The sequence below is a fragment of the Xiphias gladius genome, chromosome 3 (assembly GCF_016859285.1).
Source record: "Xiphias gladius isolate SHS-SW01 ecotype Sanya breed wild chromosome 3, ASM1685928v1, whole genome shotgun sequence".
Lineage (NCBI taxonomy): Eukaryota > Metazoa > Chordata > Actinopteri > Istiophoriformes > Xiphiidae > Xiphias > Xiphias gladius.
Genome location: NC_053402.1, coordinates 2,815,817 through 2,835,199, shown reverse-complemented (window position 1 = coordinate 2,835,199; position 19,383 = coordinate 2,815,817). Strand labels below are relative to the sequence as shown.

General features: G+C 42.8%; 2 protein-coding genes across 2 annotated transcripts in view; both read left to right on the top strand.

Moving 5' to 3' along the window:
* The first annotated feature begins 9,839 nt into the window (after positions 1-9,839).
* Positions 9,840-13,085, top strand: hoxb4a (homeobox B4a). Its single transcript, XM_040124201.1, has 2 exons — positions 9,840-10,532; positions 12,221-13,085. Exons 1-2 carry the CDS (start codon positions 10,061-10,063, stop codon positions 12,523-12,525), a joined length of 777 nt encoding a protein of 258 aa, XP_039980135.1. The 5' UTR covers positions 9,840-10,060; the 3' UTR covers positions 12,526-13,085.
* A 3,411-nt stretch (positions 13,086-16,496) lies between these two features.
* hoxb3a (homeobox B3a) overlaps positions 16,497-19,383 on the top strand; it is a 43,643-nt gene continuing 40,756 nt past the window's right edge. Inside the window, exon 1 of the mRNA XM_040124196.1 lies at positions 16,497-16,688. The gene's annotated coding sequence lies outside the window, so the exon portion shown is untranslated. The remainder of the gene's footprint in view (positions 16,689-19,383) is intronic.

Genomic DNA, 19,383 nt, shown 5'->3' with positions numbered 1-19,383 from the left:
ATTGCTGTGTCAAAGGCAAAAAGAGGGAGGGAGGGAGTAAGAGGAGCAGAGGTACGGAGGGGGTACAGATGAGAGAAATGATAGCAGGAGGCAAAGGAGAGGTGAAGGCCTGACCTTTCCTTCCTGTCCCTCGTAACAAAAGCAAAGCTCCTCCTGCCGGCGCAATGTACAGAGAGGGAGAGGGAGAGAGAGAGAGAGAGAGATGAAGGGGAAAGAAAGGCAGGAAAAATGGAGAGGTTGAAGGTGGTGGTGGGAGGGAAGGTATTCGGTGACATGGAGGTGGGTGGGTGGATGTCTGGGTTGGGTGCAGGTGTTTGGCTACACATTTTGTTCACACCGCCCAACATTTGTTACATATAAGATTGTTATTGTTCTTTTTGATATTTTTGCCATGAGCGAAGACTATTTTTACTGAGGTGAAAGAAAAGAGTAAGCATAATAAAAAATATCAGAAAGAAGTATTATTACCTTTATTATTACTGAATTAGCATTTAGCCGCTGAAGCAATAGGCCTGGCCCAAATAAGTTAAGAATTGGGAAAAGGAAATACACCAACAAATAAAATAAAATAAACTTATCCTTCACTTCAGCCTAATTTACATTAGCAAAAACAGCATTCGCATGTGTATGAAGTAACCTCCCTTTATAATCCAATTCATTTTGGTAGCTACTGATAATATCACAGTAACCTGGTCGAGTATACTTTAATGACACACCCTGTTGCCAAAAACCTCAATGTCCAGTGAAGATCCAATGTAGTTGGAAAGAAACCGTCACAGTTTAAATGTAAGAATATGAATTTCCATGGTCAAAAATATACAAGTATTTATTGTCAGTATATTTTAAATAAGGAAAAAAAAATATCACGTTAGCGTTGTGTGAGTGTCCATGTGCACAGCCAGTGATTAGTGGTTGTAAAGCAGTGGTTTTATGCTAACAGCTGTTTATATACCCAAACCATTTTAGCAGAACAGAGCTCTTCCTCTCCTCAGCCTTATCAACAAAGCCCTGTCAAAAATAAGCTCTTATCTTTTTCACCATCCAAAAATGATTACTGTGCTTATCTGATTTTTCCACTGCAAGATTCATGTCTGACACTGTTTACTTTTCCAGCTGAGAAGAGTGATCCTCAAACCCTTTTCCTTTTCCATCCCTCTGTCGTCTTCCTTTTTTCCTCTCTTTCTTATTAGGCTATTATTAATGAATTAATTTAACTATTATTAAATATTCTAAACTTAATTTACCTGAACCCATGTACAGCTTTGTCTCGAATTATAGTACTGAGTTATTTCTGAATGATAATTCAGCTAATAAATAATCCGTTTACACGCTGGCCCGGTTTACCCCCTCGCATCCCCAAAAGGTAATGAGTGAATAACTACGTTACAGATTCCGTCTTTCTCCCGGGTTCATCCCGAGTTCAACGAATTAATTCCATTTAGGTTGTAGCGCACTCGCGCCCGCCATGACAGGCTATATTGGTAGAGAGTTTATACAATTGTTACCATTTGCGCGTGCATGGCCCTTCTAAAACGTCACATGTGAATATTACATTCTTTGCATACATTTTATATCACATATAGATAAATCATATAAAGGGTACTATTCAGAAAAAAAAATATATAAAAACTTTAAGTGAACAGAAAAGTCTGTCATTCGCATTTGTTTTCTTTTACCGAAATGTTATTGATAGAATGTAGAAGTATAAGTGAAGTAATTGTTGTGTAATGAGTAGGGTGAAGTGTGGACATATGGCTGCAGTTTACCCGATAAAAATCCATCTCTGGTTTTTTAAAAGAGTCAAATAACATCAATATAAATCCACCTGATACCTCTGAGTCGGATCTCTACGCGGCTCAATGCCCGTGGAACGCGCAAAACACGCTTGTTAACGCGCACTAAGTTTCAAGAGGCTACAACACATTTGTTGCTACGAATTATTCATGTTTAAGACTCTAAAGTGGTGCTGCGGTCAGGCTGTGGGTTCACACATCAGCGTGCACGGAGGTGTCATTTATATTTAGGCTGTACAACAAAAGGAAAGGAGAAATGATCCTGGAAGAAAAGAAAAACCTGAGTGTGGGAGAGAGAGGGAGAAAGAGAAAGATCCCACTCCCTCCTCAATATCTGCTGACCATTTTTCTTCAAAGTAATGACTCCAACTCAATTTAGTATGACGGAGAGAGAGAGGGAAGGGTAAAGAACAAACTGACAGAAAGAGGGGATGAGGGAGAGAAGGGAGTGAGAGAGGTGGAAATGGCATAAAGAAAGGGTGTGGAAAAGGGAGGGGGTGAGGGAAAGGGCTTGGCTGTGCTCGGGGTGAACGGGAGGTCAGTGCGTCTCACCAATATTAAAATGTATACCGGGGATGCGGGGCGACACGCCTCGCCCGTTAAACAAAGAGTGTGCCAAACTGGCAGATTAATTTGAAAACTTGAGTCCATGCACACACACACAACACTTAATGCCTTAAAGAGCCCACAGTCTCCACAGCAGCCCTGCTCGGTCTTCCTCAGCCCCAAACCGCTAGATGTAGCCTAACACCGGGAAACACGGGGAACGGCCACTGGTGAAGGGGTTTTTCCTCTATCCTTCATCAGCGATTTAGTCGGGTTTTCAGGCACTGAGCGCCCGGTGCTTGTGTGGCAACGTTGCGGTGACGTGTTGCCTTTGTTTTCGCTGGATTATCACCGGTAAATCGGTTCTACCTTGGCAGCGTCAATCCGTTTCTTTTAACGCGGAATCTGAGCACTACTCTTCGGATAGCCTAAAGTCATGATTACGCTTTCCCGGACACCGGAGGGTGTGAGTCTCCGCGCGTGTGCGTGCGTGCGTGTGAGCGGGAGTATCCGCGGAAATGAAAAGGACATTTTCTTTAAGATACCACCAAGAATCCTGAAGAGGTCAAAAAACCTGTGGCGTCGGAAGAAGAAAGAGAAGGGGAACAGAGGCGTGAATGCTGAAGTATGAGGGCTTCTTTTTATATGGCCTAGAGAAAAAGGCAAACGAGTGGAATACAGCTGCCAATTTTTGGAGATCTAAAGAAGAGCAAGAGCAAGGAAAAATCGTGGAAATCTGTGACGACGCTGACCGAAAGGAAAGGCTGGTCCAGGGGCTACAGAGGAGTGAGTAGCCTACACAAAGAAATAGGAATCGCCTTGTAGAAGAAGAAGCTTCTTCATTTGCATATCAGTGAGTGTGTGTGTGTGTGTGTGTGTGTGTGCCCGCTGTCTTGCTGCTCGTACCGTGTGTAGCAGGTGCTTTGCCCGTGGTGGGAGGGAGGGGAAGACCACGTGTTGCCGGAGCTGTAGCAGAACCTCCCCCTCCTCTTCCTCATCTTCCTCCTGTTTCCAAGACAGTTTAGTTTAGAATGACTTTATCAGTCCACATTTTTATTTGATTATCGGCTGTGCAAGTCACGCCGGGGGTATTTGAACTGTTGGATTCCTCTCTCCGTTTCCTTCACTGTACCCTCACTATCGTTCTGGTTGAATAGTTAGCCTGATTAAGCCACTTGGGCCGTGTGATTTGAGGGTGTACTATGGACATTTTGGTCATAACTTAGGTTACCCAAGACCCCATTTTTCCACCCCTTGTCAACCACACACTAGTTTAATGAAATGATGTGTTTTTTTTCTGTCAGATAGATAGATATATAGATATATACCACCACCGACAACACGCACCTACACACCGATCATCGCCGTATTGCTTTTGACGGTGAAGGCCAGGTCGTGGCCAGTGGAGGGTTAAAGGTCACACTGGACAACTTTCTCCCCCTTTAGTCTTAAATTCAATTCGAAAACGTATTTTTACAACATTCTTTATCTCATTTAATTCAGGAGAGCAAATAGTTCCGTTCCTAACGACTGTTTGTTTCGTAAACTGTGCAGGCTGGTTTTCTATTTCTGCGGTGTTGTAAAAAAAAAAAAAAAAACAAAATGGTGACAAAGAAACGGTAACGTCCCACGTGGCATGAAATTATGCTTAGAAAAAAGTGAAGAAAAATATATTGAGTATGAATAAACTGAGAATTTACAAAGGTTTTGACTCAGCACCAGCATTGTTGTTTTTTCAGTTTGCATACAGATGTGTGGTTTTCTGCTGTTGATTTACAAGCACATGTTGTATCAAGCCTGTTGGAAATACAAGACTATATAAAAGCGGCAGTGGTTTCAGCTGTTTATTTTCCTCTGCTGATTGCAAATATGCAGTTTCTTTGATTTTAAGCTGGCTGTCGTGTAAAATGTTCCCATTCTACTGGGAGCATTTCTTTCTTTTCATCGTTTGTGCTCCTCAATCAATACAAGTGTTCTGCTAATGCAATCAGTCTGTGTTCATCAACCAGTTCAAATATACCACCAGTTAAGTTTTACAGGCTGTTCGGATGTATGTGCATCTACTTAGCATCTGCCTGAGCATTGACTAAAGGTACACCATGTGCTTTTCTATTTTCAATACATGTTTGTAATTTTATGCTATCAGTCAAACAAAAGGAGAGGGAGCTTTGTACACGTTTAGCTAGCAATGCAGGAAAATATACGGTCCTTCGTGATAGTAACAGTTTCAGTGCAACAGTCGTCAGAGATTATTTGAAAAGAAGGACATTTTGGAGCTGTAAAGGGCCGAGAGGAGCAATGTTTCATTATTGGACACAGTTAAATTTGCAACAGTATTTGTCTGGTAATTTTGCTGCCAACTCTTGGATTTGTCTTTATTTCCTCCTTGCTGTTTGTAATTTTATAGTTTTACCTGACACACCGCAGACTGCTAGTCCGCCTGCTGCCTTGTGAAAATTAATTTAGCCTTACACTCACAAGCCGAGCTTCACAATAGGAGCTATCCAAGAAAATACCTTCAGATTAATAGTTGCCACACGGATGGACAGGCCTCTGCGGCACTTCATTTTTATCTCTGTCCGTTACTTTGCATGACAATAACCAGGGGAATGGCCCTCGATTTATTTTTCAAACTACACAAAGGAACAAAACCACATTTTTCTTCTTCGTTGTTGTCCCTATAGTTTTTTCACCTCGGTAATATTTCAGAACATTGACAAGTCCGGTCGCTGTAGATAATGAGGCCGTCTAACCGTTCAATATGTTCATTCTAACTTTCGGATTTAGCCTTTGTAGGCCTGCTGTTGGAAAAAAAAATACAACCACTCTGTGGCCTTTTAATGTAATGTTTCAGGCAAAAGAATATACGAACAGGAAAATCTAACTTTATGTAGCCATTCTAATTGAGTATTATTTTATACGGAGCTGACAATTTTTTTTTTTTCTTTTTCTTTTCTTTTTCAAGCATAAGCTATGAGGCTACAGAGTGAGTACCCTGCAAGAGCCTTCCATTCTTCACTATTAAATCTCGCTATTTATCCCTTCATTATGAAACGACCCCAGAATACACAAACGCGAAATCTTACCTTAATTCACGTTAAATTGAATCCACTTTCGACAAAAATTTAATCCCAGTTTTTAGTGGAACTAGAAGCAGAGAGCAATAGTTTTCTTTCAGCAGTTTAGCCAGCAACAACTGACTTTGTGGGTCGCTGATGCTACAAACTTGTTAAAAAGCTCGTAAATAGTGAAGGGGACTTGAAAGTTATTTATTCACCCCTGCTCTCTTCCGCTCCCTGCACATTTTATTGCTTTTTATTAACCCCCCACGCACCCCACCCCCACCCCAAAACAAAAACATTTCCATCTCCGTTTGAGCTTGATGGTGTTTGAGCTGTAAACGGAATTGACCCGCTATAAAAGTCACGTGTTTAAATCCAGATCCGCTGACCTTTTCCACTCACTGTATCCCAGTTCGTGTCACCCTTTTTCTATCTCTAAACCTCTCGCTCCCTTTGTGTCTTCAGTTGGATGGTGCACTGATATTACGTTTAAATGTTACAGAAGAGACAAACCGTATTTGTATTTTACACTCTCGAGCAGCTGGCTCAAGTTTGCTTATCCTGCACGTGTGGTTTGAAAACAGGACGGTCTCGTTTTTCAGGTGGGGTGCTACAGCTAGTGAAGTGCGCCTTAGCTTCGTGACAGGTTGGGGTTTACGACATTTAAGTAAACTAAATGCCAAAATAAACGATTCGATTATTTTTATTTGTTTTTTTTAGCGTTCTTCAAAAACACATTTTAGAAAATTTGACCATGTATTTAAATCGAATAGCGAAGAGCTGCATTTAGAGTCGTTACAGTTTTGTCTTATTTTGTTCCTAGAGACTACATTTTGTCTATATAATTTAAATCTATTTAAGGAAGCCACCTTGTTTTTTCCCCCCTATCTTCTAAATGTCTCTGAGTGTGTCTGAATCTTTGGTTAGCAATACCTGTAGCCGGAAGCACTGGGCTCCCATTAAACTAAATGGTTGTTACTGACAAACTTGACAGAGGGAAGGGAAGTGCCGCAGTCAGACTCAACACACCTTGATAGATACCTGAGATGACCCGAGGCAGAGCGGGAGGTCAAGGTGACAGAAATATGCCCAAGCCTGTGCACAATAGCATAGAGTGGGATAGAGACAATAGTGGGTTGTTTTTGAACTAAACACTAAAAAAAGGGACGAGAAAAAAAATTATGCGGAACACGAACAGAGAAGAAACTGACTAGATGCAGATTAGAAGCAGGTTGACAGTGACTCTCCCTCCACAGTCCCCATACTCTCTTCTTTTTTGGTCCGGTCTGGTGATGTATGAGCAACTTTTGAAGGAAACGGAGAACAGCAATATCGCCTGCAGCAGGGAGGGAGTGTCAGTGTCACAAAATCAATGTGGGAGCAACACAGGAGCAGATAGAAATTACATGAAAAAATAGCAGGAAAAATATTTACACATGAAAAAGTTCAGAGCTTCAAAATACAACACGCACCACCATTCCAATATATTATATATCCATCATATAAACTACTTTTGGGCTAAATACATTAAAATCAAAGCAGGACAAATCAAATGATCTCTCCTGGTTTTAATTGGAGTGGAGCACATGTGTTTTTTGGTTTTCGTGATTTATTTATTTATTCAGAAAGAATCATGATAGAGTATAGGCCCTTGTGTGAGGATTTTTAATTCAGTTAAAAAGTGCAATGCATTTACCATACTGAAGGGACATGGATTCATTTATTCACATCATTGAGAACAATTTCTGATAGGATAGAGTTTCCCCGTGCCAAGCGATTTGTCTTCTTTCAGTAAATTGTGTTCATTCTGTTAGAGAAGTCAACGACTGGAGCAGCCAAGATTTTATTTATTTATTTATTTTTTGTCTGGATAATTACAACCACAGCTCTAATCAACTTTTGTGTGTGTAATACGTGGTTGGAAAGCTGTATGAGTATTTTGATTTTTGATTTTGAATAAAACTGTGACAGGCCTGACGGGCCCTCTTAAAACAATCCAATAGTTATAACAGTATTTGACAATATACGGAATTTAAATAATATTGTTTGAGATCATATATGACTGGCCGTTTAAAATAGTCAAGATTTATTTGGCTGTATTGCATTAAAACATGGACCTGCAGTGGAGCTTCGAGCCCACTTGTCCTCCCATCTCTCCACTCCATTTACATCCATTTCTATAGTTTTAAAGTGAAACAAAAAATATGGACATCTTTCTTTTATTTTACGGTCTTGTTATCTAGCTTCGTCGCCTTTTCTTACAGGAAGTGTTGGAGCTTTAGAACTTAATTTCCCAGTCCCCCCCCCCCCCCCAGGAATGAGGAGGTCAGGGATCAGAGACAGTACAAATGGATGCAAATATTACGGTGTGGCTACGACAGGGAGTTTATAAAAGCAATACAAGTCTATCGACGGTGTAAACGTGTGCCCCAGAGAGCCACTGTCTTCTATATCTACCCTGTAGATCCGGATTTGTGTAAAAATCATTGAAACAATCACAAATTCGCTTCTAGGGGAGTATATAGTGGATTTATACACGACGGATCCGACACTGGGAGGAGAGGCCTGTAGCTGTTACTATGGGGTTGTAACGCATTTAATCAGTCGTCGGTTTATATCTGAATTCGTTTGTACATTAGGGGAAATAAGTATAAGGAAAATGTGTCTTTTCCCTGGTTTCTTTTATTTCCTTTATGAACACCTTAAATTCCAATTTATTTATTTCAGGACTTTATTGGTGAATAGGTGATGTTGATTTTGAATCGTTCTATTCTCCTTCACCTTCATTTTTTTCGATCAACAACCCGCCTCATACTTTTAAAATCCAACTGCAGGCTCCATCTTGAAGCCTGCAGCTTCGAGTTTTTTTTTTTTGTTGTTGTTGTGATTTTTTTTTTCTTTTGGTAGTAGCAGTAGTCTTGCTGCAAAATGAAAAATGATTCGGCCGCTTGCTGAAAATGATGAGGGGGTGGTGTTGGTGGTGAAGAGGGTCGATTTAGAGACGGTCAATTTTCTCGAAACAAAGGACTTTGATATCTCCATCATCTTTCCTGTGTGTCTTTAGTCCCAGTGATAACATTACAGAAAATGCACAACAGCCGTCCTTTGATTGGAAAAGCATGTATTCTATTCTATTCACGGCAGTGTTGCGTATTTTGTAATATATTTTTTTGTTTTCAGGTCTTGCTTTTATGCTGTTGAACGCAAGCAGAAATCGCACCAAGCAGATTTACTGGTATTAAAAGGATTTTACTCTACAGCTTGTTATGTGATAATGTTGGGAAAAGAGTATGAATATTATAATGCGGTGTGTTGCCTAGTTTTTGTGCGCCTATAAGCCCTTGTTCTGGTGTTTTGTGTCTGTTTTATATAAGGAAGAATGTGACAGGCAGAGAGCGAGACTGTGGGTTACATGGGGAGTGCGTTAGTATTGGAAATGGGAGAACAAGGCTATGAAAGTCTGTGGCAGCTTGTGTGAGCGGGTCACGGTCGGGGAGATGAATTCTCTATAGGAGGAAAAAACAAAGAGCGGTGTATCTCGGTTCAGTAATGCACAGCTCAAGGGCAAAAAGAAGACGCACGGTCTGGATGGGACATGTGAACTTGCTATGCTAGTGATGTTAATATCGGAACGTGGAGAAAAATACACCCTATTTATTCATGCAAGGCAATGGGCAATTCTGGCTGAGGCTGAATTACTATGCAAGAGGAGTTAAATGTAGAATGGGCGCCTGTTGATGCAAAGCGGTTTAAAAAAAAAAGGAGGGGAACGGTGCTGGACGCTCATTCTTAATGCAAAGGTCTTCTAGTGATTTAGGAGGCCGTGTAACCTGAATTAGTTGATGAATTTTCTATCGATCCTAAACAAGCCAGATTTATCTCTGACACGGTGCTGCTGCTGCTGGGTGGCGCCGGAGTCAGGCCACTCTCCCACTCCCCGTTATTAGGGATTTAAAAAGAAAAGGAAAAAAAAGAAAGAAAGAAAAAAAACTTTGGCAAGCATGTCCCTACACACACCCAATATATACACAGGAGGTGGTGCAGACGCCACTTTAACCCCCCCCCCCCCCCCCCCAGCGCTTTCGTTCTGCTGTTTCTTTTTCTGTTTCCCTTGTGTGTTCTATTTGAAGTTCCAGCCAGACGCCTAATAGGAGGAAATAAGGGAGGACTTCATCTGTACTGTAGACTTCTCTGTAGCTCGTGTAGCCCACGTCCATGCACAGCCTCAGCTGGAGCGGAATGTAGCCTATTTTCAGCGTGTGGACGCGCTTTGTTATTGTTGTGATTCTCTTCCTGCTTCGGACGGCGTGCGTGCCGACATGTGGTGGAGAAATAGGATATATAGGGAGAAGGGTGCATATGGAGAGAGAAGGGGGGCGGAGGGGGGTTATTGTAAGACGAAATACCCACAAACTGAGGCCATATGATAATGCGCGTGCGGGGGTTCTGTGTATGCTTAATCCCATTTCCTTATCCGGGGTTTGTCCTGGAGGCTCGCCATTGGCCGGCTGCCGTCACGTGGCTTCTTAACTTTGTTCACTTGACAGAAAAGTAGGAGGGTTCAACGGAACAGGAATAACCGAAGAGTAAAGGGATGAGATATAAATTTTAGTTATATATTTTCCGAGTAGGTGCAATTCCACAAAAAGACTGAAATTAATGGCCATGAGCTCCTATTTGATCAACTCCAACTATGTGGACCCGAAGTTTCCACCGTGCGAGGAATACTCACAGAGCGACTATCTACCCAGCCACTCTCCGGACTATTACAGCTCTCAGAGGCAGGAGCCTGCTGCCTTTCAGCCGGACTCCCTCTACCACCACCATCAACACCACCCACACCACCAGAACCACCAACAGCAGCGAGCCGAGCCGCCCTACACGCCGTGCCAGCGCGCAGGGCAGCCCGCTTCGGTGGTGATGTCCCCTCGGGGTCACGTCCTCCCCACGGCGGGACTGCAGACCACCCCCGTCCCGGAGCAGAGTCAACGCTGCGACTCGGTGACACCCAGCCCGCCTCCGCCTCCGTCTTGCGGCCAAACGTCCCACAGCCAAAGCACTTCTTCCCCCGCGAGCACTCGTAAAGACCCCGTTGTCTACCCGTGGATGAAGAAAGTCCATGTAAACATCGGTAAGTGCTGCATGCAAACTTCTTTCTCTCTCTCCCTCTCTCTCTCTCTCGCTGCGCCTTTGTGCCTGCGGTTGAAACCCATGCAGTCAGCTAGGTGTCCACCGTCAAAATCTATGGCTTCCCCTCCCTGTTTTCTGTTAGAAGTAGAAGAGTAGCCCTTGGGTCAAGATTTACGATCGTCTGTTTGCAGGGCCAATATAATTACACCCTCCATAAATTTTTATTACACCTCTGCGCTGAGGTGCCTTTTGAAGTCCGATCTCAGGCTCGTCCGCTCTAATACCTCGCCTTATGACAACTCAGGCCGAGCCCATAAGTTAGATTTTATGCTTTGGTAATTTGATTTTAAGTGGTCGGGTTGTATAAACGGTGTACTTTACTCTGTCGAACCTTCCTTCCCCACTCGTTGTTCCAGGGGAGGGAAAGTTTTATGGCAGATGAAATATTCATGTTTATGGAGTCGGCCGTAAAGCACCAGTGTAACACCGAATAGCTCCAGTCTATTACGGCTTCTCTGTATTATTATGCATTATAATAGACTTGCTGCCTATTGTGTATTGGGATTATCGGAGCGCATGGTAACACGAGGACAAAATGCCATTTTTGCAAAGTCACCATAATGCATTCACTCTACCGGCCTGTTTACTCGGTAAGAAAACATTTTGATGCATATTTCTCTTTGCAAAGTTATTGTATCTGGCATGTCTTTGGATACATTAGCTTCACATTAGCTGTTTTTTTGTTACTGTCCTTCTGTAGTTTCGGGGATGTGTTGAATCATTATTGTTGAATGCCGTCGTGTAGCTACTGCACCCCCCCACACACACCCCCCCCCGACACACAGACACACACACACACACCTCACCCCCTCACCACCACCACCATCTTTATTCTGAGCCAGTTTATACAAGACAGACAATGCTATCATCCCTGCATTCGGTCGGTGGCATCTGTGCATAAATCCACTGAAAAGACAAGGAAACTGCTCCGATCTGCTCGGCTCGACGCTGTTCTTGCTGTTTTCATGTTTTTATATTTTCCGGCAGTCCTTGTCGTATGTGCGCAAACGCGTCAGGACAGCACGGTTTTTCAATCTTTAGATGCAACCGTGGCCTCGATTTGCTCTCAAATCCCAACATTTGGACACCGGCGTCGGGCTGGCTGTTCTCAGCGGATACACACCATCGCCCGGCCCAACATGTTCACTGAAAATGCAGTGTTTCGGGAACAAACCGCGTTGTGAAATAAACGTGTTCAGCTGTAAGAGTTGCATTTAAAAGCATAAAAAAAAAAAAAAAAGCTTTGTTGTAGGGTAACAGCACTGCAATCATTGAAGGGTCAGCTAAGGTTACAGTCATTTTGTATTTTATCACAGTAGGTCCAATCATCCATCATTTCTTTCTCTTCGTTGCATATCCATAATGACCTGACATTTTTAACTCCCTGTGGCTTGATGTGCTGTTTTCAGTTTTGGAAGTTATCACTAGAGTACTGTGTTATGTCCTCTTTAATGAGCCCTCGTTACTAGGTAGTGCAGCCAGCGTATTTAGCTACTAGATTATTATTACTTTTTATTATTATTATTGTTATTATTATTATTATGCTTTATTTCGGTGCTGTTGTTGTATTTTTTTTTTCTTGAATGATTATTGTTGTGATGATCATTTCTTCCCATTTTTCTCCCACAGTGAGTTCAAACTACACAGGGGGTGAGCCGAAGCGGTCGCGGACGGCCTACACGCGCCAGCAGGTTCTGGAGCTCGAGAAGGAGTTCCACTACAACCGGTACCTGACGCGCAGGCGCAGGGTGGAGATTGCGCACACACTGTGCCTGTCAGAGCGGCAGATCAAGATCTGGTTCCAGAACCGGAGGATGAAATGGAAGAAGGACCACAAGCTGCCCAACACCAAGGTCCGCTCCGGGACGAACAACAGCAACACAAACTCCCAGGCCCTAACCGGTTCCCAGAATCGCACTACCGGACCCCTATAGCCTGATACTTTGGCTCTTTGTATGACGTGTGTCCTCCGTGTTCCTACCTGATTCCCAAACTGAAAGCAGAACCGGCAGCCACGCTTCTAACCACCGGAACCTGCACTTTGGACCGGAATAACGCTTTTACTCTGGAGGAAGGGATGGATGTCTTTGCCGCCTGTATGGCCCTGATCTGTACTGATGTTACACGCTATAATATGACGTGGGAGGGGTGGAGGGGGAGATTTCCCATTCATAAAAAACTAAATGAACAAAACGGGCGAAGAAGGAGACTAACAGAAATGAAAAAATGATGCGGTCGCTTCTTTGCTCTTATCCCCGCCATTCTCTTTCTGCCTCACGTTCTCTGCTTTTATACTTCTGTCTTTTTATATCCCCTCTCTCCTCTCTGTTTGAGAGCATAGGACAGTAGGCTAAACATAATGTGCTCGAGTCTGTTTGGTTTCTTTCCTTCTTTTTCTATCCGAGACTTTCTGGTGAAGATGGATCCTCGTTTTCATCTTTAATCATGCCAAACTCGGGCCCCATTTGTCATGTTTACTCTGCGGGTACAAAGCAAAGGGGTGAACGGAGACTCTGCCCATTAACCCCCCCCCCACCACCACCACCACCACCACCACCACCCAAAAAAACCCCCCACTACCACTCACCCTCCCACCCCACTCAAACACTCACACACGCACGTCTAATAAATTGAACTCCCGTTTCGTGAAGAGAAGTATTCTTACACTCCACCACACACAGATATATAAAACCGACATATGCTCATATCCCTCTGTCCGACCGTATAGTACTCTACCATCCAATATAACCTCCGGTATGATCCAAAATGACACCAGACAGTTTTCTGTCTCGCTGTTACGTTAATAATAACTGTTGATATTTCTGTTTTGTTGAATGACAAACTATAGCTTTTTAAATTTTAATTATAGTTATTTTTTTAATTCAGTGTTGATTGTAAAATGATATATGCTGTCATTGGTGAGAATGACGAGCGTCTATGTGGTCCGTTGATTGTTCATTTTGTGATGTTGTATACAGGGAAACACACTGACAGGGTGATTCAAATGAAATAAAGTAAAACTAAGGCATTTCCCACCACATAGCTACCAAACAGGGTTTCTAAAGCTGCCTAAACAAAGGACACTAATATTCAAATAAAAATCCTGGTACAAATAGCTCAAGAAAACATTATAAACGCAGCACTATACAATGTACTACCTATTACCTCAGCTGTACTTATATATATTATTTTTTTTGTAATCTTATTTTCTCCTACTCCTTGAATGAAGTGACAGCTTTTGGAGCTTTTATATTTTTTAAATTGTGTGACGAGTTATTATAATAATTATTATTACCTGCAATACAAAAAGCGCTATTCATTTCTTGTATGTGAAACAAAAGTTATTTAATAATAAGTAATTGTTCTAGCCAGAGACATTCAGAAAAAATAAGGAGCCTTTTATTGCATGTCTGATTGGTGTTGATTCATTTTTCTATCTTTTCCTCGTTGTGCCATCTTTTCTCCGCACATTAAATGCGCGCACATTTTTTCTCTTTGCTCCTCTTTCTCTTCTCTCCTCCTGTTTTTTTCTCTTTGTGCCACTTTTTTTTTTTTATTCTGCAAGCGTTGATTGATGTTATTTTTTTACATTCCAAAGATCAGTTTCTATCGTTATTGATGATGATAATATGCTATGTATGATAACTGAAAATGGTATTGTTGAACATGTGTTCCCTCCCCCAATATGTAAGTTTCTCTTTTCTGTGCTTATGCCTACCCAGTGTCTACCTTCTTATTATTTGTAAATAGTCCATCGAAATTTGAATAAATGGCTGAAAAAGTATCATTTTCTTTCCCCTTCTCCAATTTTTTCTCTCAAAATTTTGATTTTTTTTTCAGTTTAAGGCTTCAACGTTTTAAATATCTTCTGTTTCACAAACAATTTTAGCATTTAGTAAAAGACCAATTTCCATTTTGCTTTACACAGAACGTCTGAAAGAGTAGCACTACTTCCTCCACTGTCCTCTCATCCAGGTTTAACGGCGAAGGATGTATTTAAAGTCTAGATACACACTCTTCCACATGCACACACAATAAATAATTTCATTTAATTTCAGTGTTGGTTTTGCCTACAAACGCACAGCGACCTGACTTGAGGAATCAGGCGCCTTCGATGATTAATCTGTCCTGGCCTTGAGTGATCTTGGTACATTACGTCCTGTAATCTCGTTTTAAATCACAGAACGTCCCTCCGTTTCACTCCCGTTCTCCCGTTAATTTAACGGCTGCTCAGACTCACATGCACCAGGCCGACAAAGAGTATGGGACAACCCCCTCCCTTCCTCTTCTGGTTCAGAAGTTAAAAAAAAAAAAATGAAATAGCATTTCGGTTCGTGATCTTTTAAAGCTTTAATGAGTGTAATTTTTGCTCAATGTTTTTTTTCCTATAGTTGTTTTCAAGACCGGTGCTGTGCGCGCATGTGTGTTTTATTTTTTATATATTACAAAAAGGGAGCAGGCTGGCGCCATAGCTCAAACCCTGACAACCAAATAGATAATCAACAAGACGAATGGCTTCTTTTGTAAGGCGCGGCTCCCGTATTAATTTTCATTTTCTTTTCTTAGAGCAGGTATCGAAAAATATAGAGCAAGAGGGGGGAGAACGAGAAAATAGCATTTCTCTCGATGAACTTTAAACAAAAAAAACTGTGCCCCCCAAATTGGTCCGTTCGTATTTCTCGGCCCAGAGAAGATTCCCTATTACTTGTTGGTTGATTTCTCCCCGGGCTTCTTGCCGCGGAGACTCCCTCTGCCCATTTATCTGTTTTCTTCCTATTTATGAAAGGCTCCTCCAGCAAAAACCACCGTCCTATCAAACTGTATACCTAGATGTGCTCAAACACACACAGTGCGCCAAAATACATAAGGCCTTACCAATGGTGACTGGCGTAAAAGCTTGTAAACCTGCATTTCCGCACACTTCACCGTTTCATTACATTAAGACTAAAAAAACTCCGATATTCTTAATCTTCTTCTTAACCACTCTCTTCGAATGTGATTGCAGCGCGTTTTTACGAAGGTTTAACGCTTTTCCAGACTGAGCGTTAAGCTCCAGTTGATGAAAACGACCCACATGTATACATACATGCATACACACACACACACACACACACACATATATATATATATATATATATATATATATATATTCTTCTATGGTGAACGCAATAAGGTTTAATACGAGATCTTCCAAACACACACACATACACAAACCCCGCAGGCGGTGCATCTCTCCTCACATAAGACGATATTTGTTTCAGAATGCTGTAATCTTCGCTACACACCAAATGACCTATATATTGAGCATCTAAACAGACGTCCCCTCCCCAATATTCACACACATGCACTCACATATGTGCCTCCACAATAACCCCTAAAGCCCCTTGAGCACTTGCAGTCCGAGCTGAAATAGATGAATTTGCGTGCGGGGTGACACCGCGTACAATAAAATCCACCAAGGAATCCTAATTCTTTTTTATCCACCTTTATCAGCTGGGGCCTTCTGCTGTTTCTGTGAATGGGAGCAGATTTTTGTAAGAATGGCCACCCCCACTCTTCACCCCCCACCCCACTGAAAAAGTTCACAGCCATTATTTTCTGGACAGGGCAGAGGGGACGGCACCTCAAGAAAAATGCGAGAATTATACTAGGAAAATCATTAATCACGTGTTCTTCTTTTAACACTTATTCTCCGTCTTCTTCTTCTTCTCTATTGTCATCTGACAGCCACACACAAGACCCCTTCTGCCAGGAGATACAGAAGGCAAGGAACAGAGAGACAGGCAGAGAAGAAGAAAAAGAAGACGTCTTGGAAGACACCCCCCTCCTCCCTCCCGCGCGCGCAAACACACACACACACACACACACACACACACACACACACACACATAAACACTCATGCATACACCTCCCCTTCCCACGCACCAGAAAGCTATTTTTTACACCCCACAAGTATCCTACCATTAAAGAAAAAACTTTTTCTCTCTTTCACCGGAGAGAAGAAAATCCCTCCAAAGAAACTCCAACAAACAGTCAGAGAGTCCTCACGGCGCAAAAGAAGATGGCCCAGAAGTCGCTGAATGTGGTGGCGTCTAAGGTAAGAGCCCTGGGAATTTAATTTTCTCTCCCCTTTTCTGTCTTTGCCTCTCCTGCTCTTCCGTCTAGGAAAGGCAAACGCCAGCGAGCCAGGTTTTATGGTTTTATTGCCCCCGTGCGCATTTGGCGGGGTCAGGCGAAGGGGCCATTTATGGCCGTGGGGGCTCTCATTTTAGCACAGGGACCTTTGGAGTTGCGTGTTTGTGTTGTAAAGTGTGTGAGCGTGTGTTTCCGTATGTGTTCTTATGCAGTGTATACAGCTACAGATGACTGGCTTTTGTTGTGCTTTTTTCTGTTTTCTCATGAGTTTTTGCAAATGTTTCCGTCCCCCTTTGCTGCGGCGGTGTCACTTCTGTGTCTGTCACTCATGAGGCCTGCCGCTCCTTGAGCATCTGTTCCTGAGTGTAAAATGTGTTACTATGTGTCTTTTACGTACGGGTTTTAGAGGAGTTACAATGGGACGGTTCATTTTTTGTGTTTTTCGGATTCAGCTTTTACTTTATATTTACGACTTTAGGAAAACTCGGATATGTTCTATCTAATATATCACAGAAATGCCCACGTGAATAATTCCTGGTTCACCCGGAGCTCATTATGCATTTTGTCTTGGCTTTGTTTCTGTGGTCATAAAGTGTTGCCGTGATTTAAGCCTATAGTTTTTAATGAGATACTGTTCCAAGTGTGTGTGTGTGTGTGTGTGTGTGTGTGTGTGTGTGTGTGTGTGTGTGTGTGTGTGTGTGTGTGTGTGTGTGTGTGTGTGTTTTGTTGGCCAGGTGCAAACAAGCTACATAGACTGCGGTGGGAATATGAGTAATACTGCGCTCAATTGAGGGGGGGTGAAAAAGAAAAATTAAAAGAACTGGGAGAGCGCTGGGTAATGGATACTCTCTCGATTGTGCTCCAAAACAATTTAGTTCGAAAACAAACGATCTGCAAGGCTTTCCAAATGAACTGCAAACGATTGCAGGTCGCCGAGTGCGCTCAGGCCTCCTGTATCTGCTGAGCCGAGCAGTAGCGGCCTCAGGAAGCGCACTCACTCCTGTTTGACCCCTACAGAAATCAATTTGCCCTGAATGAAAGATAAAATAGCAGTGGTTCTGGCGGAGGGGCTCCGGCCTCTCATGTGGACGCAGGCCATGACATGATGCGATGCGTGGAGAAGTGAGAGGAAAAAATGGTAGAAACATAAGCGGCAGGTATCGAAGGGAAGGCTGAGAGGGAGAGGTGGAGGAGGAAAAATCGATGGTCGTGCAGGAGCAGCGGAATGGCCAAGCTGCGGCCACAGAGGGTTCAACCAGGGGACAGGTTTTTCTGACCGATGAGGTCCACTGGCTCTGAAGCCAGAGGCTGACCCCCGCCCACTCCACACCATTCCTACCCCCACCACTCCTGGTCCCCCTTGACCTCGTAAGGCTGGTGGACCCTCCGCTCCCTCGGACATTCCCAGACCCGCGGAGCCCCCGGGCCACTTAGTCATAACAACCCGAGTTCAGGGCACTGTAAAGCAGGGGCACGGTGGTGATATCTCTGCTCCCACAACCAGAGAGGCAGACAGACAAGCCAACCACCTGGGCAGGGGTCAGCTACAGGCCACTGCTGACTGTTACTTAAATGGGGTTATGATAATGAGACTGGCTGGAACGTAAAAAAAGTTAACAAACCTATGAGCCTCTAAATGTGTTTTTGCTGCTTAACATAATTACAATTTGCCCATACCACTGGGATACTCCTCTGTAATTTTTGGACAGAGTAGATGTCTTAGTTTTCTCAAGTTATGGTATTTAAGAGCAGAGCTTTTCAAATTTGGTCTTCTGTCTCAATCGAAAGCTCTGAGCACTCTAATACAAGGGGCTGCGAGACATGCTACCTGTATGATTTGGTACCAAAGGGTCAGACAGGCCTGTTAAGCTGAAGGGAGAGAGCAGCCTGATGCTGGACAGTATTTGTACAGACTGGGACCGTACTGTAAACAGAGTCTGCACCTCCTGATTGGCTTGCTAAAAAGTAACTTCCAGGCCTGTTCCAGCCATGTCACCACACTCTATTCAGGAGGATATACACTAGTTTATATTTGGTCACATTCAGAACATGGCACTCATTTTAAGAAGATGAGTCATAGTAGCCTATGAACAAAATAAGATTGAATAGAATGCTGATAGATTTACTGGAAAAGTGTGCAATTCTGTAAGATGCAGCCACCACTATTTACTAGTGTTGGGCTGGTGGCTGCTGGTCATTTTCCAGCCTGGTAATCTGACCTTCAGCTGGGAGGTGAGGTGTGTGTGTTGGGGAGTACTGATTAATCAAAGGAACAGTGGCATATGGGCAACATTTTGTTGATCAGTTTTGTTCCACTTTGCCCTCATTGCCATAAAATGTTTCCCACACAGCGTATTGTAGGCCCCTTCATTTTCTATTTTAAATTTGACCAAGGTCTCATAAAACATTAGTAGTATTACTGATGCAATCTCTTGCGCCTTGCAAGACCCACTGATGAGTCCTTGTTTACATTTTCTTGTTGAGCAGCGAGGCTCTGTTAAGCTCCAAATAACTTTGTTTTCCTTTCAGTCAGCATCTAAACATACCAGACTGAATAATGGGGAAAATGTGCTTAAAAGAGGATTTAAATTACTTTAACAATTACCCATAACTCATAAAAATGCGCACCATATGCATCATGTGCTCTTATGGTGGCA

Coding starts and splice junctions, on each gene's coding strand:
- hoxb4a (XM_040124201.1), top strand. CDS start 10,061: ATGGCCATGAGCTCCTATTTGATCAACTCCAACTATGTGGACCCGAAG. Junction 10,533..12,220: donor GAAAGTCCATGTAAACATCG/GTAAGTGCTGCA, acceptor TTTCTCCCACAG/TGAGTTCAAACTACACAGGG.